The sequence below is a fragment of the Cryptomeria japonica genome, chromosome 6, assembly GCF_030272615.1.
Source record: "Cryptomeria japonica chromosome 6, Sugi_1.0, whole genome shotgun sequence".
NCBI classification, from domain to species: Eukaryota; Viridiplantae; Streptophyta; class Pinopsida; order Cupressales; family Cupressaceae; genus Cryptomeria; species Cryptomeria japonica.
In genome coordinates this window covers 564,130,242-564,156,084 of record NC_081410.1, presented here as the reverse complement: position 1 = coordinate 564,156,084, position 25,843 = coordinate 564,130,242, and the positions used below count along the sequence as shown (strand labels likewise).

Here is a 25,843-nt window from a genome sequence, read left to right as displayed (position 1 = left end):
ATAGCTTGATAAACAGCAAGCTGATACGCAAACCAAAAACTGAAAGCAAAAATCAGAAATTTTATATTTATAATCTACTCTTCTTCGCCATGATCATCCATATCAAGGTCATCAGCTATGAGGCTCTCCAAATAGTCATCACTCTCGAATTCGGGTTCCTTTGATGGTAGAATAACAGGGGGTAAATCAGCTAGTCCATCTGCTTCAACCACTTCATCTACAATGGCTGCAACGTCTCCATCAGGTGAAATTTGATCCCATTTTGCCGAAGGACCCTCATTGTATCCAGGATCTACACGAGAGAGAAGACGAAGTGAGCTATGAATGTACACCAGGTTCTCTGCTTTCTTTGATCCTAATCGGTTCCTCTTCAGTGAATGAATGAACCCATAAGTGCTCCAATTTCTCTCACAAGATGAAGAGCTAGCCACTTGTGAGAGTAATCGTATTGCAAATGATTGCAATTCAGGGGCTTCACTTCCATGATTCCACCACCACTCTATAGGGTCTTTCTTTACTTTCATATCATATATAGCTTCCATAGAAGCAAAATCACCTTGCCCACGTGAAAACTTATTCCATTGAGTCCTCATAACTGAAGCTTCCTCACCTCGGCCATAAATCTTTTTAATTGCAGCCCAAAAGCCCTTCATTACCTCTCTATCCTGATGTGGAGCTCTCTTTTTGGTCACTTCTATATCATACCATTTAGGATTAAGGGCATAGGCAGCACAATGAAGAGGTGTGTTAAGTTTGTTCCACTTTCCATGTAACTTTTCTTCTATCAAAGGATATAGAGAAATATCTTTTGTATCAGTTATCTTCTTTACTCTTTCACACATGGAATCTATTGCTTCATAAACCTCTCCCAAACATGCCTTATCTGAATCTGCAAATTTGATCACCTCACATATGGGCTTAATAAAGTCCACAACAAACTTAACATCAGCCCAAAAATGCTCATCAAGGACCATAGCTCTCACCTCAACTGCAATATCTGATGTAGATTGTTTCCAAGCTGCCCATGCATCACTAACAACCATGGAACACAAAGCTCCTTTGACTTCACAAAGGCGGTCAAGAAGAATGAAGTAAGAAGCAAAACGTGTGTCAGCAGGTTTGAGAAGTTCCACCTTGGCAAACTTACGATAAATGGCTTGTGTATGGTGATGGTTACATATGAACATTTGTATCTTTCTGCCCTTCTCTATGAGATCTGAAATCCATTGGAACTTGCCAATATCCTTGAGAGCATTATTTAATGAATGCACACAACATGGTGTCCAAAATATCTGCCTGTACCTCTTTTGCACCAACATGCCTGCTGCTTTACAAACAGGGGCAGCATCAGTAACAACTTGGACTACATGTGATGCCCCCACCTCCTCAATGCTATCACATAGCTGGCTATGAAGAAATTCTGCATTTTTTTCTTGCCCTGAACAATCTATTGCCTTCAAAAAATAAGGCCCTTTGCTACATGTAACCATGATATTAAGTAGTGGATGATTCCTAGCATCTGTCCACCCATCCATCACAATACTACATCCTTCTTGAGCCCACACTCTTTTCAATGGTGCAGTTTGTTCCTCTAATCGACTTTTTTCTTTATCAACAAGAGTAGTGCGAAGCTTCTCATACCCAGGTGGTTTATAGCCTGCTGGTGCATTATTGATAGCACGAACCATCTCTTCATAGAATGGAGAGCGAGCCACATTGAATGATATTCCATTTGCATAAAAGAATCGTCCAATGGCTGCATCAACTGCTTCTTGTCCTTGCACATCAAACAATCTTCCAATGGGGTTTGCGCTGCCAATGTGTGGTCTTTTGGGAGCCGGTTCAGTTGCTAAACCTCTAGAAGTCACATCCACCTCTGACTCTCTATCATGACTGTAAGTTGTAGTAGCTGCCCCTGTTGTTGAAGCATGAGAGCTTCGCATAACAACTTTCCCATCAGCCCTTTCCTGTTCTCTCACAGCATCATATCTTTCACACTCATTTGGACAGCCTTCAACACCATTACATGGCAAGTGGAGGAAATGAGCCTTCACCCTCGTGTAGGTACCTTTCCATCCCAAATTACAAAGTTTGCATTTGATAGTGGCTGTTCCACCTGATCCTTTCGGCCCTGGAACACGATCAACATACTTTCATAGTGGGTACAACCCTTGTCTTCCTCCACCTGACATTTTGAATGCTCAATCTGAATAAAAAATTAAAGTTTAAAATTAAAACAAAAGAATAATATGATTATAATTTTTTTTCTTACTGCTCAATGTTCATACTTAATATACTTGAAAATAAAAAATGAAAAATATTATTATTGCACTAAAAAATGAAAACAAAATTGCACTCACAGTATATACTTGAAAATAAAAAATGAAAAATAATAAAATAATAAAATATACTGCATCCAATGGCGACTCACATTCACATTCAGTAAAATTGAAAACAAAATTGCACTCACAGTATATTAAGATTGGACATTCATAGTTAATAAATTAATAATATTAACTGTGAATGTTCGATACAGATACAAATACACTCACATTCACAGCATATAAAATTATAAATTTAATATTGCCTTCCACAATAACACAGTATTCAGTAGCCTTGTGTTACCAGGATTCTGAAAATCTTCAGCTTTGTAAAGCATGTATTTAAAAATATTTAATGGTGGGAAAGCATGTATTTAAAATTTTTGTAGAGATTTAATAAATTTATAATACATTAATAATTTAATAATTTAATTATTAATAATTTAATATTATAAATATAAATGTAATTGATATAATTAATAATATATTAATAATTTAATAATAAATAATAAATATTAAATATATTAATATTATATTATAAAATAAAAATCTAAAGTTTAAAAATGGCAAAAACACAGACTGAAACCAGAAAAATAAAATTCGAAATTTTTTAGACAATATTGTGAAAAATATAAAATCAATGAAACCCAGAAAAATGCCAAAAATGCAGACGAAACCCACAAAAAACGGTAAAAAATTGACTGTTTTAACGCCGAAATGGAAGGCAAAATGAAAAAAACCTGTTGTTTTTGTGGTAAACACTAAACCCTCCCTGCAAATCGATGAAACCCGTGGCTGCAAACCGACGAAATCCGGAAATTGGAAACGAAAAAAACCTGTTGTTTTTGTTCGCGCGACGCTGCAAACCGATGAAAAAAACTTGTTGACTTTTTCGTTGTCGTATGTGTTATGATGCGCGACGTTTAGGGTTTTTTTTAAGTTTTTTTTTGCGTTTTTTAATTTTTTTATTATTTTCGGCCTGGAGATGTCAGGAGACGCCTTGCTGACTCCCGCCCACGTCTCCTGTAACCGGAAACGCCTCCAATGGCGACTCCCACACGGGAGACGCGAACCCGTATCCGGTTCGGGTCTCCAACGGTTTAGGGTGCGTTTCCCTGCAACCCTGGTTTTTTTTAAATACATTTTTTTTTAGAATGCCAAATCCAAGGGTGCCTGATGCAGGACCATATATGCCCAAATTTTCTTTTTTATATTAAAAGTAGAGTACAAAACAGATACATTATATGGAGGATTTCCCCCAAAAGTTCAACTTGCTAACTTCAATACCATACAGTAAGTAAAACCCCCAGAAAAGAGAAGTTAATTACAACATTGCCATGGAATCACAAAATAGAGAGAATTCAAGGTGCTAAATACAATCTGTCATGGACCTATGTTGCCAACTGCAGAACAACCACATTTATGAACAAAAAGGATAGATGAATGTAGCCACTGACTATCAAATTGAATAGAGATAACTTAATCCCACATGGCCTTTGCATTAGGGTAGCAGTCTGTAAATTCACCATCACAAGTTCGTTCTCTAATTTTGAGAATGGACAAGCAAATTATATGGGTTTTATCCATGCCATATTGTACCCGAATCTGTAATCGGTACACTAGTATTCTTACCCTACAACTTTATATAATTAATAATTAAGTAAAAATTTCCAAGTTTTCTTGTAAGAACAAGGAGTTAGACAATGAAATGTATATTAAAATATTTTAATATTCAGATAGTATCTTTTGCATGATTTAGGATTGGCTATGTATGTTGAATTTATTTGCTATTGAAGCATATATGTTATTGTATAATGTAAATCTGCTGTACTTAATCAATTTATTAATTTTTCGACAACTTTGAGGTTCTCTTCGATCAGCTCAGTTGTTGGTGTATTATATAGAGGTCGTGGGAAAGAAAAGATGCCATATGTTGTCTTCTTCATTGTTTTATGTTACAATATACCAATTTCCTAGATGTGATGAGCTAACTTTGTTCCTTTTACCAATCACATACCATTACAAATTTGAAAATTCAATTTGTCATTAGATCAGGGTATCAGGCCAGCTTTAGAGTCTACCTCAACATATTTTAGTTGGCCTATTTTAACCATCAAAATACATAGTCTTATCGTGCCCAACATTTCTCATGTTGATTAAATGCATAGCACATGATAGGAAGCAAATGAAGAATTATATTTTTAGAATGTAAGATAAGGCAATTCAGTGTGCTTTACAAGATTTGAATTTCTTTTCTCCCTTCCCCTTGTAAAAGAAATATTAAGGAATCCAAAATTTATTGCTAAGTGCAGGAAAATACATGGTTTCTCCTTAATATTGTGCTTTTTTTTCGTTTTCCTGCAGCTACTAAAAGACTTTGGCCCAGTATCTATCCTTTGGAACCTCAATCCTGGCAAAAAGTTGACACTGTTCCTATGATATGCTTGCACTCTTTGCAGACGAACCCTTCACCTGCTCCTCCAGCTTTGGCTTCACAGACAGTTGTTCAATGCCAGCCTATCAAGGTAAAAATACTTGAATGCGAAGTAAAAAGTTGATCTAAAAGATGTTCAGAAATATTTATCGGATGGGTACTTTAAATTTTAATCTAAAATATGTTCAAAAGTATTTTTTGAATGGGTACATAAAAGATCTATTTAAAATATGTTTTAAGCTTATCAAATCAATGAGTATATTCCATGTTTTTTCAAGAAGCAATCACTCACAACAATTTGGCTGTTGTAGATAAATCTTCAAGAGGAATCATTCTTAAGAATTGCCTCTTTCCTGGCTGATGGCATTGTCGTAAATCCTAGTGATATTTTACCTGATACTTCAGTAAACTCTTTTTACTTAAGTCTCAAGGAGTTTGACATTACAATTCCAGTGGATGCTGCAAAGATAGATCAAGAAATTCGGAGCATTGTTGATAACTGCTTCACAGGGGCGAGACTCCATGTGGAAAGTTTGATTTTTGCACAGTCCCCATCTGGAACATTTAGGCTTCTAAATCTGGATAAAGATCCAGCATGCGTTTTATTATGGAAGGGTCAGCCTATTGATTCCAGTCAAAGGAAATGGGTGATACGAGCAGCACATTTGAGTTTATTTCTGGAAACGGGAAACTTTGATGATTTATCTCTGAGTAAAAATCATTTAGATTGGAAATCAGGTTTGTGGCAGTGTGTAGAGTTGCATGAACCTTGTATGGAAGGAGCAATGGTGACAGCAGATGGCAGCCCATTGGTCACAGTGCCACCTCCAGGTGGTGTAGTCAGAATGGCTGTGGCATGTAAAAAGTTCATTTCAAATACCTCTTTAGAGCAACTACTTTTTGTTTTGAAATTATATGCATATATGGGGAAAGTGGGTGAGGATATTTCAAAAATTGGCAGTGGAGATGGAGAAAGGACTAGAAATCAGAGCATTGAAGAGGCTAATGGAAACAAAGGTCTGGATAAGACAGGATCTTTTGGTGGCTTTGTTGAAATGGTTCCTAGTGATACTGCTGTTACTCTTTCTGTTGATGATGTCTACCTTAAGTTCCTTGAATCAATTCCTGCCCAAATGGAGGTTCAAGGTCCACCCTTAGTTCAGTTTTTGGGTACGGCACTAAATATTAAGGTAAGTCATAGAACATTAGGTGGAGCAATGGTAATATCATCTGTTATATGCTGGCAAAGTATTCAAGTTGACTGTGTTGAGACAGAATTAAAGAGTTCAGTGGCAGATCGAGGGCCAAACAATAAAATTTTAAAGCATCACCCAGATGGCACAGGATCATTGTTGCAGACTCAAGAAAACTACTCAAAATTTATGCAAGAGAGTCCTCAAATGCGTCCAGTTTTGTGGATTAATGTGCCTAGAGACAACTTAGCAATTGGCCATTCATCTCAAAATGGCTCAGCTGGCTGTTTACCCTTTTTGGATGTAAGCATAGTCCACGTTCTTCCGTATAGAGCACAGGATGCTGAGTGCCATAGTTTAAATGTTACTGTAAAAATGTCTGGTGTACGGCTAGGAGGTGGAATGAATTATAATGAAGCCCTTCTGCACCGTTTTGGTATTCTAGGACCAGATGGTGGACCAGGAGAGGGATTAAAAAATGGACTGAAAAATCTTTCAAGAGGCCCATTGGGTAAATTGTTTAAGTCATCACCTCAAATCAAAAGTGCCAGAACTGAAGGTGCATTTTTTTCTTAAGAGTGTTGTTTTGGGAATATCCTTTGTAATTTTCAACCTATTCATACTCCAAAGTTAATTGTTCTAACCCATTATCTTTGACTAATGTGCAGCTTATGTTTCGGAAAAAATAGATGGTGATCAATCTTTGGAGCTCACAAGTCCAGATGACATTGAGATAGATATCAAGTTGCAAGATTGGCTCTTTGCTCTAGAAGGTGCAGAGGGTGGAACAGAACTATCCATGTTACAGTTGCTTAAAACATTCTCCGTTCCAAGAGAACAAAGATGCTGGCATATGGCATTTCAATCTATGTGTGTTAGTGCAAAGAGCAGTCAGAAATCTTCTTGCAATCTACTATCACAATCTGAAAAGCCTGGCAAGAAACCTCCTGTTGAAGTAATAAATGTGAGTTTTAGTGTGCTTGGTAGCTTATTATGTTTAAACTTATCAGTCTCTTTATTGCAGAAGTTTAAATTTAGATATGTGCAGAAGCCTCATTGTAATTTACATACAGTGATAATAATATAATTATTTTATCATTTTATCAGGTGAGTTTGGAAGGACTTAAGGTCTTAAAACCTAAAAACATAAATCTCAACACACAATTGGCTACAAACACAAATTTTGTAGAAAGTTGCTCTTCTATTCCAGTCACTCATGATTTTTCTGGGAAAAGTAATGGATTAGTGCACAATCACAACTGGGGTTCAGAGACAGCAATTACAAGCAATAGTGGAGTCGATCTCAAAGTTCGTTTGGTTATATCCAATAATGATGTTGATTTTGGAATGGGTGAATGGATAGTGGAGAGTGTGAAGGGAGCTATTAATGAGCCGGTACTTCCTCAGTATCTAAACTTTTGATCTTATAGAATGATAAGAGTTTAGTTCATGAAAATTGTTGGTTTATTGCAAACCAGTTTGTTGCTGTTGCTAGACGTTGTCTTTAATTAGCTAGTTTGTGAAATCTCTGCTTACAGGTGGAAGTTGAGGCAACAAAGGAAGAATTAGAGTATCTACTGCTTCTTTCCAAGTCAGAAATCGAATCACTCAGCAGAATCACTGCAGGGGTTTTGCAGATATTGCAGCTTCAAGGATCTTTAGGTCAAGCTGCAATAAATCAGCTGAATAATATCGGTAAGTACATTGCATAGCCTTTTTATCAATGCTATTTCTAATTGACATCCTGCTGTTATTTTATTTAATCTTTTTATATTCGTTCTGTTAATTGCCAATAAAACTGTCTTCGATATCTTTTTCATCATATGTGCAGCAAGTGGGATTTTGGATAAGGTTGTTACACCAGAGAAGTTTGGGCGGCAATGCAGCACTGGCACTGGCGAAGGCGTAGAATCCACTCTTTCTGTGCTTGAACAGTCTGTTTCGGAGGCCCAAATCTTATGTGCAACGTTAAGTAGGCATTTAGTGGCACATCCAGGAGAAGATAAAGATTTCACTTTAAGCAGTTCCAGAATGTCTGCAGAGTTGGATATCAAAGAGCTTAAAAAACACCTTGAGACAATGCAGGCTTCACTTTTCAAGCTTCGTAATAAAGTAGTGTAAGTTGGTTACTCTTATGTTGTAATATAATTATTCATTTATAGAATGCAATGATTCTTTTGTACATATCATGAGGCCACATTTGTGAGGCCAGATAGCGAGTTGGTTAAAGTATTACCCTAGCTCTGGTAATTTTTATGTGAAAACAAGAATAAAGTTGCTAGGCGAATCCCGACAGAGAAGCATTTCAAAGGCAAAATTGCCAATGGTGTGCCCATCCCTTTTTGGTACCAAGATATGAATATTTCTCGCAATGCTGTATTCTCAATTTAATAATGTTTTTGTCAATGGGTTTTTCTTTGACTGTCTCTTCTGTGGGCTGCATATAGACTGCCTCTGATGGCACAAGAAGTCCTGCAAATAATATAAAAAACGAACTGCAGTGATTAATGTGCGAGGCCTGGACCTTATTGGGGCTTTCATCACATGGGATTGTAATTCTACAATTGAGTTGGGGATGATCATTCAAGTTAGGTGGTGTGTAGGTCAATTTTGACAAAGAATGTTGCAATATGGAAATAAGAATGTACACTATGGGGCAGAATTGCTAAGGATATGTAGTTTGTATGGCAATGTTATAAGCAATAGAGCTTTGTTTGAAAATATACAACAGTGAAAGAGTGTTCGACATATTTGCTCATATAGCTTTGTTTCAAATGCGATGAAATTAGATGTTGGTGGCTATCCTATAGAGCTTAAATTTGGTAACAATCTAATTATGTAAAGCTTGGAATTGACACAAACATTCAACAAGGTGAACAAGCCCATTAATATAAAAAAACTATCTCTTTAAGGCAAAATTCTCATGAATCAAGAGAATTGAGAACTCTTTAAAACAACCATTGAACAACACTTTTAAGAAGAAAGCAAGTAGTACAATGAGTATGTAACATGTATGCAATGAAAGTACACCAATTCTCCTAATTCATGAAGTAGTAAACAGAACATTGAGAGAACTTGGGATGGACCAAAAAAAAGAGTCACGCAAAATTGACAAGGTCCAAAAAAGAAAGTTACGTGCATGCAATAATTAAAGAGCCAATATGTCTTGAAAAATTCAACACCAAAAGCATTTGGAGGAAATTACAACAAAAAGAAAACAAAGGGATTAATATCATTGGTATCCAATGGATAGAATATTCAAAGTTCCTATCAATCAAGGCGCACGGAGTCTAGTAGAGGGTGTGAAATGCTAGATATAGATAGGCTACAAGCTGAATGTTTCAAGTGGGGAATAAAGTCCTAGAATCACACATTAAAATCATTTTCAATAGTGTCATCCAAGATGATTAGTGTCATTATCCTTATATAAAACTGAAGATATTAATAACCTGTCAAATTACCACATTATTATGGCCAATCCTCTTATTGGAAAACTTTTCAAGACCATGGTAGAGTGCGTAATTAGCAGTTTAGCAGAATAAGAGGGGATCATTTTAATGGATAAATATTTAAGTTACTCTTACATGTGGATAATCTCATCCTAATTGCAAAAATAGCTCATAGTTTGAGAGAACACTTGATGCAAGTGAATACCAACAAAACCAAATTTACTATCTTTCTGTTAAGAGAGGAAAAAATAACTTAGCTTCCTTTTCGAAGAATGTTTGCCGGAAATGGTGGAAGAATACAAGTACCTTGGGCTCAATTTCCATAATAGGCTTAGTTGGCATACATGTAAGGCAAAAAGAATATGGTGGGTGGAAATTTTTATACCCTAGACAAATTAAATTCAAATTGTTTAACTATGAGATTGAAAAACCAAGAAAATTATTTTTTGGTTTGGTTGTATTACACAGTCCTATATAGGTGTGAAGTCTAAGGCAATAGTGTTGATTCACAAATGGAAGTAACCCCCCAAATTAAAGTTTTAGTTCTCAATGAGATTAAATTTGTTGAAATAGTTTTTTGTTGTTGTTGGAAGCATTAGTGATGAGACAGATGTTTAGTTATCTAAAAAGGTACAAGATATGGAGAGACATCCTTGGTCGAACAAAGTGATAGAGGACCTTAGTCGGAAGAAGATCACACAAATGAAAAAGAGCAACAAATGGATGAGTAAATGAGACAAAAGGTTGCAAGATTGCCCCAACATTTAAGAAACAGGAAAAGCACGTGAGAAATATTCAGAATTTTCATGTGGATAAAGCAAATTGATTAGAAGACATACTATGTTGAGGGTTTAATCTCACATGATAACATGATGAAAAACCGGACATGAGTTGGATAAGTCAAAGGAGAAGCCAATAGTTGCTTAGTTGAGGATTTGATCACGTTTTTGATGTAAGATTAGTAGATGGACAATACTTAAGGAGGGGGAAATGAGGACATTGCTTGTAAGCCTTGTTCCCCTTTTGTCCCTTCTCTGCCTTATTTTTGAAGTTGTTTTATGCTATTAATGTGCTTTTAATGGCTTGTTGAACCTACCTACGGGCTGTTAGTCTACAGGGTGAACACCCTTGTTTTGGTTCTTGATGCCATTTGGTTGTGGTTGTAATAGGGACAACACCCTTGTTTTGTTGTTTTTTAATATAAAAAACAAGTGGGTGGTGAAGGCAAAATGACATCTACATTATGGAGTATGCAACCTACAATGACATCCACATCAATTACAAAGGCAAATTGAGTGTGAAGGATTTAACAACTCTATTTGAGGAGGTGAAGCTAGGCAAAATGGTAAGCTTCCTAAATCAAGATGTGCAATAACAAATTCTTTTTGAAAAAGATTTGAAAAATTTAATAATATTTTTGAGAGAACTTTAATATCCTCTAATTGTTTTAATATGATAATATTTTATTATGAATTAAAACCTCATAAACTTCTTGACCTCCAAGTACTATTAAAATATTTCATTTCATTTCAAATCAAATCAAATGTTTATATCGTGGTATTGAAATTTCAAAATAAAATTGGATGTTAATTGAACACAAAAAAATTGGTGCAAGTTAGTTGTCCGTTCCACCATGGAATTGAGTCATTCCTTTCAACAATAATGATATTATTATTTAAACAACCTTATAATCAAATTTTCTTTTAAACAAACATTATCAAAATTTAAGTTGTTAGAACTAAAGTAAATTGTAATTCTACCTTAGAAGTGTATCCTTATTACTAGAGATTTTTCCACAATTAAATGGACTAACCTTTTATTTGTTAAAATATCTTAAGCACAGTGATAAGAAAACATCATAAATGTATAAATAATAGAAAATAATATCTAATTTTCTAAAAATGGAATATAAGTATATGGAGTTGTAGACTAACATTTTGTTTATCGATTTATATCATTACAATGAAAAAGATAAATGCTTTCATTATAATTTATTGAGAACAATAATATAATAAATTATGAATATGAGGATTTTAGAGTTGGAGTTAAAATAATAAATGGACAACTAAAATTATAGATAAATCAAATGTGATATTTAATTTAAATTCTAGATGGAGAAATATATTGTTAGAAGATTTTTTGAATTGTCACACATAATGAATGAGTAGTATATGTGACACATTTTCGAAAAACAATTAAAAAAAGTGACTAAAATGGTGAAAGGTAGAAGATAATATTTAAATGGTGGTAAGGCTTTGACTAAGCAAAAAATGGTATGACTAAAATGGTGAAAGGTAGAAAGATGATATTTAAATGGAAAGTGGTAAGGCTTTGACTAAGAAAAAAAAAATGGTATGACTTCAAATATGTAGACATTATCCCTAAAGAAATGTTGGTGACATATATACCCTTCAGATTGGTTGTATAGAAAAGATGCAAGGAATTGCACATTGATGTAAAAACATAGGTAAGATCTTATCATTAGGGTAAATTTTAAGATCCAACTCTTTTGAAATTCCATATAAACCTTTACAAATCCCAAGGCATGATCTTTTTGATATATTTTGTTTTCTATAATTGACTTGAAGTGATAGAATGGGTGATTAATTAAATACAGTTTAAAAAAAAGTGTGATTGTGAAACCAAAGTCAAGCTAGTTTTTAATTAATTTGACAAATTAGAACCTTATTTATTAATAAATTTTTATTTTTGACGATGAATTAGAATCAATTCTCCATAAATTTTTAATTGAGGTGAAAAATAAAACTTATTTCCATTATTTTTACTTGATGTGGCTGATTAAGCTTAAATTGCCCATAAATTTATAATTGAGGTGATAAATTAAGCCAAATTTTTGATAGATCTTTAATCAAGGTGGCAAATCAAAATATATTAAATTTGTAATTGAAGTGAAAAATTAAAACCTTGAATTCTTATAGTTATAATTGACATGGCAATCATAATGCAAAATTCTTATAATAATTAAAAAGGGATGAGTGCTAAATCTCTTAGTAACCTCAAGTTATAATTAAGGTGACAAATAATGAATTATGTACTCTTTTTGTTGTTTTTGGTCTTGATTGTGTGTGATTTCTTGCATCAACGTTTCAGATCACACTCTGTGATCTTTCATCAGGATGAAAGATTGCTCAAGAAGTAGAAAGATAGATTGTTGCAAATTTAATGAGATTATAAAGAGTTGGTCTAAGGAAGTGGAAAGGAGTTGCACGGCTAGTGAGGAGAGACAAATTAAGGATTGTATTACTATTAAGGATGAGCCTATATTCAAGGACCATAATAATAAAAGCTACGACGAGTCAACATTACTAAAAATTATAGGCATCTTCTTGAGGTTCAAGACCTTTGACTCTAACTATTAGTTATAGAGAATATTTTTTAATATCATTATGTAAAAAAAAATGATAATATATTTGGCATGCCTTAAATAACTTCTGTGTGATACTGTTCAAACAATGTTCAATTTCTTGGAGTTGATCATTATAACATTTTAATTTAATTCAACTATCAATGGTATTATGAAGAGGTATCTCATTGCATACTTGACCAACCATTATAATCTTTCCACACCCCTCTCTCACTATCTAAAAATATCTTCAAGCTTGACAACTTTGATCGTCATTGATTTTTTAAGATCATGGAGCCAATTTTCTTCTCAATTTCTATTTGTAGATAAGTGACTTTTTGTGGACTCATATGTGGAAGTTGCTTGGAACATTGTTCTCAAATTTTCCCCAAACTAGATATTATAGGTCATTAAGGAATTAATTAGCATTGACTGTAAATTCTAAGGTAGTTTTATATTTGCCATCTAATTTCATGTAGCTTTCTTAATCGACAACAAAAATGGTACTGGTGGCATACATGTTTGTGAAACCATAATATATATGGGTTGATTGTAGTAGTAGTAGTAGTAGTAGTAGTAGTAGTGATGGACTGATGACTCTAGTTGGATAATTTACTAGTGGTTAGGGATGCAATTAGAGGTGTGACTTTCATAATATCACCATGCGAGTTGGATCAATCAATCATTAGGCTCATTAAAAATCTCCATAAAGTGTAGGAAGTCCTTGAGTTAGCTATTTGCACTTGCAGTTAGGGAAGTGACAACATTTTGAAAGAATTGTGAAATAATTCAAGCTCCATATATAAACCAAATGCCAATGGAAATAGAACTATCTAGGATCATGGGAGTCTAGTATTCTATCTAATTTTTGGTACAGTAAAAATATTGTTTTCATTTACTTTTTTCATTTTAGGATCTTAATCATGTAAATTGGTTGTATGTAATGTAATAGTGTTTTTTGGGCATGGTAGGTTCTTTTTTTGGACTCATGCAATATTTTTTACTTGTATATAATACAAACAAAGGGCCCCTCACCCCTTTTACTAATTAAAAAACAACTTAAATTTTTCATAAAGTAGCAGTGAAGAAAATTCACCTAAAGAGCTTTTACATGATTTTTAAATAGTTATATGATAATTTATATGCTTTATGAATGTTTAAACTAATCTACACATTATTCAATGATTAAAAAGGGCAGCCTTCCTATCCTTCCTTATGCTAGTCTTCTTCTTATGCGAAACATCAATCATCTTCAATCAATGGATCTCTCCTAAAAATGGTTCCCTTACTTGGAACAGTCGTAGAACTGGGGATGATTTCATTGCAAAACATTTCAATAGGTTTTTGGTTAGTGATTTTTGGCCTACTAATCACCTTTTCTATCTTGGATAATATTAGAGGAAGTTATTTTCAAGATGGAAAAAGATAAAACTCTTGACCATGATGGATTTCCTATTGAATTCTTTCAAGCTTTTTTGGATTTTTTCACAAATGGCATTTTGGTAGCATCTACGAATTGGGTACCTTCAAACAAATAGTTAAATCTCTTTATAGTTATTTTCTTTCTTTGATTCATAAGAAGGACTAACTCTTAATTTTTTTGATGTTAAACCTATAGCTCTTTGTAATACTATTTATACTACTTTCTCCAAAACTATTGCTAAAAGTTTGAAGTGTGTTCTTGTTTCTGTTTCCAAGGGTAAATTAAGCGTAAATATCATAATTAAATTATCAGAGCGAATCACCAACTCTAATCTAATCAAATTACTCCTAAATTACAATGAAATAATGCTAATATCAATTGAATTATGAAATGAATTCAAATCTAATTTAAGACTCCCTCAATTGATTTAACAAGGCTTCCATTGCTCTTCTCCTTAGTTGTTGAATTGGCTCTTAGGTATTGCATTGATTTCCTGCATGGATTAGACAACTATTTCGAAGACTGTGATTCTAGGATTCTGTGATTCTAGATTGAATTGAGAAAATAGGTTGAATTTATAGATTTTCAACACAAAGGAGGTGAGAAATAGAACTCAAGTGCTGATTGATAGATAACTAAGTTTGATTGATCAATGAACTCAATTGATTGGTCTGTTAACTCAGATTGATTGAAAAGTGAACTCAATTGATTGAAGAGATGACTAGTTAGTCATAAAAAAGGTGATTGAAGGAGATTGAAGAGTTAACTAAGTTAACTAATTGGTTTAACTAATTTGATCAACCAATTTTGATTTTCAACATGTGCTGTAGGATTTTGACTTGAAATTCAATTTCATTTTGATTTGCATTTGAATTTAGGTTTTCAAATATTGAAATGCACATGAGATTAACTGAAATTCACATTTGGTGAAATGTTGATTTGATGAAATGAAATTAATTGGAATTAGGTGAAATTTGAATTTGGGAAAAGATGAAATGAAATTAGATGAAATTAATTGGAATTAGAATTTGGGGAATTGGAGGAATATGTAATTAATAATTTAAATGAAATTATTTAAACATTAGAAATGAGCTTAATTAAATAATAAAGATTATTTAACTAAGGAGTAAATCCCAATTAATTAAATAATTAATATTTAATTAATATTTGAGATGGGTTTGAATGACGAAATGATTAAAGAATGGAAATTGGATAATTAGTAATGTAGAATGTGATGATTTGAATTAGTAAATTAGCTTAATTAAATAATTAAATAATTATTTAATTAAATAGATGAATAATTAGCATGCGATCAATGAGACATTTTTAGGTGTCTACATTTGCCCCTCTTTGACACAATGTCGAGATGACGTTGTTTCAAAGAAAACGAAAAACTTTTCAGCCCTAGTATGCCCTGGTGACGCTAGTGTACAATGGTGGTAGGATGCCCCCTCGAGAGATTTTTTGTGCATTGAAGACATGAATGATCTCTCGAAAGAAGAAGAATGTTAGATGATAGATGGAAGAATGGTTAACTTGGTGACACGAAAGAGTTTGATTAGATGAAAGAAATGGTTAGAATGATTTGTAGGTTGATTGAATGATAAGATTGATGGGATTGATAGGATAAAGATAAAGTCTAGTTTCAGGAAGGACACATCCTGTATAAGACAAAAATGATCAAAACGTCTGGTTTAAGGAAGGATACATCCTATATAAGACTGATTTGTCTGGTTTCAGGAAGGATACATCTTGTATAAGACAAAGATAGATGATCATGTCTGGTTTCAGGAAGGATACATCCTGTATAAGACAAATAATAGATCAAGATTGGATGAATAATGAAATATGATGAAGGTGAGGAATAATTGATTGATAATTTAAATGAAATTATTTAAACATTAGAAATGAGCCTAATTAAATAATAAAGATTATTTAACTAAGGAGTAAATCACAATTAATTAAATAATTAATATTTGAGATGGGTTTGAATGACGAAATGATTAAAGAATGGAAATTGGATAATCAGTAATGTAGAATGTGATGATTGGAATTAGTAAATTATCTTTCTCAAATCAATTGAGGGAGTGTTAAAATAGAATTCAATTGATTTCACAATTCAATTGATAAGCATTATTTAATTGTAATTTAGGAGTAATTTGATTAGATTAGAGTTGGTGATTCACTCTGATAATCTAATTATGATATTTACGCTTAATTTACCCCTAGAAACATACTTATGTGTAAATAACATAATTGGATTATCAGAGTGAATCACTTACTCTAATCTAATCAAATTACTTCTAAATTACATTGAAATAATGCTAATATCAATTGAATTATGAAATGAATTGAAATCTAATTTAAGACTCCCTCAATTGATTTAACAAGGCTTCCATTGCTCTTCTCCTTAGTTGTTATTGAATTGGCTCTTAGGTATTGCACTGATTTCCTGCATAGATTAGACAACTATTTCAAAGAATGTGATTCTACCTTGAAATGAGAAAATGATGCTGTTTATATAGATTTTCAACACAAAAGGGGTGAGGATTTGAAATTAAGTAATGATTGATAGTCACTTGAAATTGATTGATCAATGAACTCATCTTGATTGACTTGTTAACTGGTTTGATTGATTTGTTAACATGATTGATTGGGGAGTCAACTGAATAGATTGGCTAGTGAACTGAATAGATTAACTAGTAGACTGAATAGACTAGCTAGTTGATTGAATTGATTGGAGAGATAACTGGTTAGTCAGAAAAAGGTGATTGAGAGTTAAAAGGGGGATTGATTAGTTAACTGATTAGTCAACTATTATTTTCATACCTGAATGTCATATGTATTAAGCTAATTAGCAAATAAGAATGAATCACCAATTCTCAACTAATTAACAAACACCAAACATAATCAATGAAAATCAATACAAAATGAGAAATGAATTCAAATAAAGACTCCCTCATCCTGCATCTTTGCTTCCATTGTGCTCCTTTGAATTGTGCTTGTAGGTGGCTCTCAAGTGTTGCACTGGGATTCTTGCATAGATTAAACAATTGTTTGAAGACTGTGATTCTAGATTGAATTGAGAAAAGAGGTTGAATTTATAGATTTTCAACACAGAAGGGGTGAGGATTTGAACTCAAGTGCTGATTGATAGTCAACTAAATTTTTTTGATCAGTGAACTCAATAGATTGACCTGTTAATTCATTTGATTTGGGAGTCAACTAAATAGACTGGCTAGTGAACTTAATAGATTAGCCAGTTGACTGAGTTGATTGAGAGATGACTGAATTGATTAAGAGATAACTGGTTAGTCAGAAAAAGGTGATTGAAGGAGATTGAAATGTTAATTGAGTTAACTGATTGGTTAACTAATTTGATCAACCACTTATGATTTTCAACATGTGTTGTAGAAGATTGACTTGAAATTCAATTTCATTTTGATTTGCATTGGAATTTGGGTTTTCAAATGCTAAAATGCACATGAGATTAACTGAAATTCACATCTAATGAAATGTTAATTTGATGAAATGAAATTAATTGGAATTAGGTGAAATTCGAATTTGGGAAAAGATGAAATGAAATTAGATGAAATTAATTGGAATTAGAATTTGGGGAATTGGAGGAATGAATAATTAATTTAAATAATTTAAATGAAACTATTTAAACATTAGAAATGAGCCTAATTAAATAATAAATCACAATTAATTAAATAATTAATATTTAATTAATATTTGAGATGGGTTTGAATGACGAAATGATTAAAGAATAGAAATTGGATAATTAGTAATGTAGAATGTGATGATTTGAATTAGTAAATTAGCTTAATTAAATAATTATAGAATTACTTAATTAAATAGACTAATAATTAGTATGCGATCAATGAGACATTTTTAGGTGTCTACATTTGCCCCTCTTTGAGACAATATCGAAACGACGTTATTTCAAAGAAAATAAAAAAATTATGCCCCAGTATGCCTCGGTGACACTAGGGTATAATGCCCCCTCAAGAGATTGTTTGTGCATTGAAGGCATGAATGATCTCTCGAAAGAAGAAGAATGTTAGATGAGAGATGGAAGAATGGTTAACTTGGTGACACAAATGGGTTTGATTAGAGGAAAGAAATGGTTAGAATGATTTGTAGATTGATTGAATCATATTATTGATGGGATTGATAGGATAAAGATAAAGTCTGGTTTCAGTAAGGACACATCTTGTATAAGACAAAAATGATCAAAACGCATGGTTTCAGGAAGGATACATCCTGTATAATACGAAGATAGATGATTGTGCCTGGTTTCAGGAAGGTCTAATCCAATATAAGACAAAGATAGATAAAAAACGTCTAGTTTCAAGAAGGATACATCCTGTATAAGACGAAGATAGATAAAAAAACGTCTGGTTTCAGGAAGGATTAATCCTGTATAAGATGAAGATAGATAAAAATTGGATGAATGATAAAATATGATGAAGGTGAGGAATAATTGATTGATAGATAGAATAGTTGGTATGAGGAAACGAAATAATTATAGATGATAAGATTGAAATTAAGTGATCAGAGAGATCATGTTAGAATGATTGGAAGAATTGAAAAGGTTGATTCAAGAAAATATTCTTGATGAGAGAATGATCTTGATTGATACAATCAACATGATGAAATTTTAAAAAAATGAAATGATATGATGATGATGAATAGTCTTCTTGTCTTTATTCATAGTGCAACACATTTTCATCATTGAGCCTTATTATGTAACAATGAAGCTGCATAAACTAGGGTATAAGGAACCAAGATGTAAAGATATCTCATTGCAAAGAACAAATACGTAGCAGACAAGGAATGAACCCTCCATTCTGGAAATAGCGCTAGGGGTCCAGGTATGTGCGGTAGTCACAGACATAGTTATCCTTCATGGGATACTTGCTAAATGAACGTACCAATCACAGACACCCACTAGAACTATTGCCCTAGAACTTCATTGGTTCACACTGGAAACAACAAACAAAGAAAAAGATCATGCCCATCATGACTCCTGTAGTCACTTGTGGACATCCTTGAGTAGCATAGTAACATAATCTGTCGCCAAATGATAAAAGAAAAAAACTAACTAGGACAAAATCCAGTAGCCATATTGATCTGTGTCTTCATTTTGATTGCTTGATGTGATGGTGGATAATGCCTGGTTTCAGAAAGTTGTGGACCTCATTTAAGATTGACCTGTCTCATTTCGAGTGTATCATCTTTTGTTTAAGACAAGATAATGATCACATGATAAAGTTAGATTGTCGATTGATAAGACTTGATCAGTTTGATTGCAGATGTTTGGTTTAAGATAGTTATATCCTTTGTGAACTTCATGTGAAGTGTTTGTTGGATAGCTGCTAGGATATTTGATTCTTGCGAGACATGTTATTGCACGTTTTTGATGTTTTTTGATTTTTAGTTTGTTTTCGAAGAGCTTTTCGATGTTTTAGGGTTTTTGGTATTTTCTCAATGTTTTTGTGCTTTTTTGAGGATTGTATTTGAATGTTTTTGTTGTGATTTTGATGTTTCTGACTTTTCATATTTTTAGGACGTTTTTCAAATGTTTTGAATTTTTATGGTTTTCAAATGTTTTTGATTGATTTTTGGATTTTTTGGAACATGACCTTCCATTAATTGATAAAGATAAGACTAACCTAGACAAATCCAGTAGCCATACTGATATATACCATTGTTTTGATTTGTGTGATCATTGATAGGAATGTCTAGTTTCAAAGAGTGAGTACCCCGTATAAGATCGATCTGTTTGGTTTTGAGTGTACCCTTCCCTGTATAAGACATGTTGATGTTTGATAAAGTTTGATCGATAGATTGATTAACAAGACATGTGATCAGTTTGATTGTAGACTTTGAGAGTTTTTCTATTGTTGATTTGATTTGATGGATGGTCCATGCTTTCTTGCTTTGATTTCTTTTTTAAGGACATTTTCAGATTTTTTGGATTTTGGATGTTATGATTTTTAGGATTTTTTTGGTCTTTTTACGATTTTACGATTTTTTTCAGTTATGCCCCCAAGTATGCAAACTTGTATGATATGATGATCTAGGCAATGCACATGGAGATAATGAATTTTTGATATGAGTTATGCTAATGCAAGATGCATGACAAAAATGTAGTTCCTATTCGAACAAGGATGAGTGTATGCGTCTTTCATTCTGAAATGCACTAATTGGATTAAAGGTGCGAAATGTTTCCAAGATGGGAGTTTAATCCATTCTCAAAAGACTTTAGACCATCCAACCTAACACACTCTATAACCAAGATTTATGAATGGAGGCGCGTAAAACTTCCCCATCATTCTTGAAACTTTGATCTTCTTTTGCCCATGTCTGTGCAATTGAATTTATTCTGACTCTTATAACCATCAAAGACCCTTGGAATCCTATGTGACAAGCTATGTAGGTTATTCTGACTTCAAAAGAAACTTGGATAGAGCCTTGTTGCTAGCAAGCTTTTAGGGCTCTGTAATGAATTTGGATTTTTCACTAGCCACATGACCAACTAGGTATCTGTAATGACTTAGAGATATTGATTAACATGTGATATATAGCAATTGATAGATTTTGGGTAATCAAGGTTCAATAGTGAAACTTCTACCCAACCAAGGATAAAGCTTAATCACAAGGTGACGTTGAAGATGAATGACTAAAGGTCTCCTAAAGACTTCATGAACAAGTATATAGGAAATGAGACAACCTTCGTTCCTTTCAATGCAGACAGGTGAATGAATCAAACAATCATCATGTTTTTATTGAGGCAAATATATGAGAAAGCAATAATGATATGCAACTATATGTTGTGCAATGGTGATACATAAGCAATTATGATGTACTTTGAAATGAAGATATGTAATGCAGTAAAGAAATATGCAAATGCAGTAGTGAAAATTGAAATGAACCCACCCTTAGTGACACAGTCAAGGCATGGAGATCCAATGAAGGATAACCCAACCTTGCAACTAAACACATAAATCATGCAAAACATATCGGTAATCGGTAACAAGATGCCAGAAACAGTAGAAAGATCAACCGATAACATAACAAAACACATAATCGGTAAAAATATGAATGAATCTTATTACAGTATGAAGAATTACACATGCCACATGCTGGATGGCAGTCTAGGATACATTTGATGCTTACAACATAATTACAAGATCTGCAGATCATCCTCATATCAAATCGGCTTTCGGGAACAGTCTACTGGTTCTACCCTAACCCGAACCTCAGCCTTCTGGTCTTAATCCTATCAGATCAGAATCTTGCCGGATCTACATCTTCACTTGATCTCAAAACTCTATCCTTGATCTTCTAATTTCCATCTATCCAAATGATTTGCAAACCACCATATATATACCACCCACAAATAATTACAACTTAATCAAGTTGGCCCAAAGACCAACCGGTTCATGAAACATGCAACGGTAACATGTTGACTCAGATCACTAAGAACAACATAAAAACATAAAATGATGCACAAACGTTTGGGAATACCGACCAAGGCCCAAAACAACATCTCCAATGATCCGCAAGTCACAGAGATCAATCACAACCTGATTCCACTTCGCTCAACACACTGCCAAAATAACTAGTAAGAACATATCAACTAGGCCAATACCTAAATCCATATCTCATCGGAAACAAAGAAAAATGCTATGAAATTGGAACACGACAAAGATCACGAACACAAGGGAATAAAACCAAAACCACAACACTAAACACAAAAACATGAAGAAATGCCATGATCTCAAGCAATTCCACTGAAAAGTGCCCATCCGGTAAGAACTAGATAGATGCTCCTGCATCAAACTCTCAGGGTTAATTGAAAAGTGAGTCCCATCACTTGATCTATTTTGATGATTTATCAGTAGGTACTTGCAACTGCCTCAGGGGGTTTGGTGATATGGTTGTAGCTTCCGGTTGCCTCTCCATGACGATCTACCGGTGCAAAATGCAGACTGCCTCAATCGATGATTTGTTCAAGTCTCCACCCACTAATTGCCTCAAGATCAAGCTCTAGGATCGACGGTCTACCTGCAAACCTTGCTCTGCCTCATGTTCGGTGCTATTAACAAGTACACAAGTTGCCTCAATATTCTCTCCAACCAACTAGTGCACAAACAACACTCTGTCCAACAACAGGTTCACAAACTAGCTCTGATACCATTTGATGCAGTCAAGGCAGGGAGATCTAATGAAGGACCACCCAACCTTGTAACTAAACACATAAATCATGCAAAACATACCGGTAACTGGTAAAAAGATGCCAGAAATAGTAGAAAGAGCAATCGGTAACATACAGAACACGTAATCGGTAAACAATATGAATGAATCTTATTACAGTCTGAAGAATTACACATGCCACATGCTGGATCACAATCTAGGATACAAATAATGCTTACAAAAAAATTGCAAGATCCACAGATCATCCTCAGATCAAATCGGCTTCTAGGATTAGTCTACCGGTTCTACCCTAACCCAGACCTCAACCTTCCGACCTGAGTCCTACCAGATCAAAATCTCGCTGAATCTACATCTTCGCTCGATCCCAAAACTCTATCCTTGATATTCCAACTTCCATCTATCCAAATGATTCACAAACCTCCATATATATACCGCCCACAAATAATTACAACTTAATCAAGTCGGCCCAAAGACCGACTAGTTTATGAAACATGCAATGGTAACATGCCAACTCAAATCACTAAGAGCAACACAAAACCATAAAACGATGTGCGAACCTCTAGGAATACTGGCCAAGGCCCAAAACAACATCTCCAATGATCCATAAGTCACAAAGATCAACCACAACCCAATTCCACTTCTCTCAACATAGTGCCAGAATAACCTGTAAGAACATATCAACCGAGCCAATATCGAAATTCATATCTCATTGGAAACAAAGCCAAATGCTATGAAACTCGAACACGAAAAAGATCACAAACACAAGGAAATAAACCCAAAACCACAACGCTAAACACCCAAACATGAAGAAATGCCATGATCTCAAGCAATTCCACTGAAAACTGCCTAACTAGTAAGAACTAGACCAATGCTCCTGCATCACTTAGATGTAATATCTTTTTAGGTGAATGTTGTTATTGAGTTGGTATGAATTTTATGTAGATAGTTCATTGGTCTTTGTTTGAAGAGTTGGATGAACCTGTCTTTTTCAATAGGATATAAGGATTTAGTTGGGTGTATTTCATGTACAGTTTTTGCTATAGCCTCATTATTTTCAAACCAATCCGGTTGTGGTAGACCTTCTTGCCCCCAGTCTTTCAAGTGTGGGTGCATAAGGAAAATTGATTTTGGTTTCAAAGTTGTGACATGAGCGGGTGCTATGCCTGTTTCTGTTGATGCACTTGAAGAGGATGATGAAGCCAACCAGGTGACAATCTCATTGACTGGTGCTATGTTTGTTTTTGTCACAACATTGGCATTTGATGATGGCGCACATACAATCATTGACAAGTTGTCTTGTGTAGTATGATTTGGATTGGTGATTTCATTGATAAGGGGTTCATGAACAACTTGTGTAGAGGCATTGGGATCACGAGGGAGACTAGGAGAAATGGTAGATTCATTTGAGAGGGAATCTTGTGAGAGAAATGGAGGATTATGCCATGGAAATGAAGGGATGGAGGGATCTTAACAAGAATTTGGAGAAATAATGAGATCTTGTTTGGGACATGGCTTGGAAATAATGGTAGATTCATTTGAGAGGGAATCTTGTGAGATAAATGGAGGATTATGACATGGAAATGAAGGGATGGAGGGATCTTGACAAGAATCTGGAGAAATAATGAGATCTTGTTTGATCTTGGCTTGGAAAGGGATTATTATGGAGGATAGAAGGGCTATCCTGAGCTTGCTTTGGAGGTGGATGTGGACGGGACTTGAAAGAACATTTTTCTCTTGAGATAGAAATGGATCATTATGAGTGGAATAGAAGAGAATGAGGGGATCATCATAAGACTCTTGATCAGTGGGATCTTGATAAAAAATTGGGTAAGATGAAAGGGTTTGTTCTTGATCTTAATTTATTTCATGGCTCATTTCTTCTGATTTTGGATTATTCTCTTGGCATGGGGTAGGACTTTGAGTGAGACTCTCTAAAGTGGGGTTTCTTGGAAATGGAATAGATGGAGGTATTGCATCTTGAATTCCCGAAGCATGGATATAACTATCATCATGACTTGGATTATATTGGATTTGTACTATGGATGGCCTTTGGGAGATTGTGTTATTGGGTAGAGATGGTATGGACTGCTCTTGTGTGACTTCAGGAGATGATGAAATGGTAGATAGATATGATTGATTTGGACTTTGGTTGAATGGTGTTTGATTTTGGTTGAAAGGGATTGAAAGAGGTTTGATTTTGGTTGAAAGGGGTTTGAATGTTGGGTTGATGTGATTGGTATGTTTGATATGTTGGGTTGAAAGAAGGTTGACATGACTCTAATGTTAGTTGAACTGAGGTAGGAATGATTTTGTTAAAGAATAAAGGTTGGCATGTTTGAATGGTCTCACCAGAAGAAGATAGTTGGCCTGATAATGATTCCCTCGTGGTTATCATTTCTCTCATCATTTTTTCTAGCCAACCCCTATGGTTGTTAGGAATACTCATGTCTATTTGTTGTTGTTGCAAAGTATTGATTTGTTGAGCTAATATTTCTATGGATGGTGACAGAATAGGAATGGAAGGGATGAATTCTCCATCTTCCCTACGAAATAAATAATGTCAATCCATGATGTTTGCTTGATTGGTTTGGACCTAAGATTGCAACTTGTAAGATGTTTTCTCGATTTCTAGAATGTTGTAATGTTTGATTGATTTGTTGATCTTGACAAGCTTGTTTGCTGTGGGGTTTTGATCTTGTTGATGTTGAAACTTGACTTTGTTGAGGGATTCGATCTTGTTGATGTTGAAACTTGACTTTGTTGAGGGATTTGATCTTATTGATGTTGATGTTTTAAAGATACTGTAGCAAGCAAAGAAAACAATCTAAACTAAACAAAGAAAACACTTGTTTAAAGGACTTTCAAATCCTTATGAATGTTGAGACCTTTTTCAAGACCCCATTTTGTTTTTGATAGTATTTGGGAAATTCTATAGCACATTGAGCACACTCTCCTAAGGTCAAAAGGTCACAAGCATTATCACAACCCACAACTTGATACTTCGTCAGCTCAAACAACCTTGTCACACCCTAGGGTGCGCCCGTTTTTTTGCCTTTTTCTGAAAATTAGACCAAAGAAGATTGCTCCTCAATTAGCCCATTATCCTGGGAGATATATGGTGAGTGTCTTGGGGGCAGATTCTTCCCCATCCTTGCACTCTGACAATTCAAGTGTCTGGTTACTGATTCGGTTTGGTCTCTATTGCTATGGCTTTTAGTAAAGGCTTCTGTTCGAAGATACCCTTTGAAGTCATGTAAGGCAATTGGGGCCTATAGCCCAACAAAGTACCAAGCATGATATAGTCACACAAGCGTGATTGAGACCTCAAGGCCCTACAAAGTGCTCGATATGAGATGACTCAAATATGCTTCGTCCCTCGAGATTTTCATCTCTAAAGGCAATTTGATTATAGTGATTTAGAATACTTGGCTTT

The 25,843-nt window shown here is 34.2% G+C and overlaps 1 protein-coding gene across 2 annotated transcripts in view; it reads left to right on the top strand.

Annotated features, from left to right (window-relative positions):
• LOC131068046 (uncharacterized) overlaps window positions 1-8,354 on the top strand; it is a 91,757-nt gene extending 83,403 nt beyond the window's left edge. For both annotated transcript variants that reach the window (XM_058003252.2, XM_058003253.2), the window contains 6 exons: window positions 4,686-4,846; window positions 5,067-6,507; window positions 6,617-6,912; window positions 7,056-7,343; window positions 7,487-7,643; window positions 7,780-8,354. In XM_058003252.2, coding sequence (XP_057859235.2) covers window positions 4,686-4,846; window positions 5,067-6,507; window positions 6,617-6,912; window positions 7,056-7,343; window positions 7,487-7,643; window positions 7,780-8,069 — 2,633 coding nt within the window. In that variant the 3' untranslated portion in view covers window positions 8,070-8,354. The remainder of the gene's footprint in view (window positions 1-4,685; window positions 4,847-5,066; window positions 6,508-6,616; window positions 6,913-7,055; window positions 7,344-7,486; window positions 7,644-7,779) is intronic.
• Window positions 8,355-25,843: the final 17,489 nt, after the last annotated feature.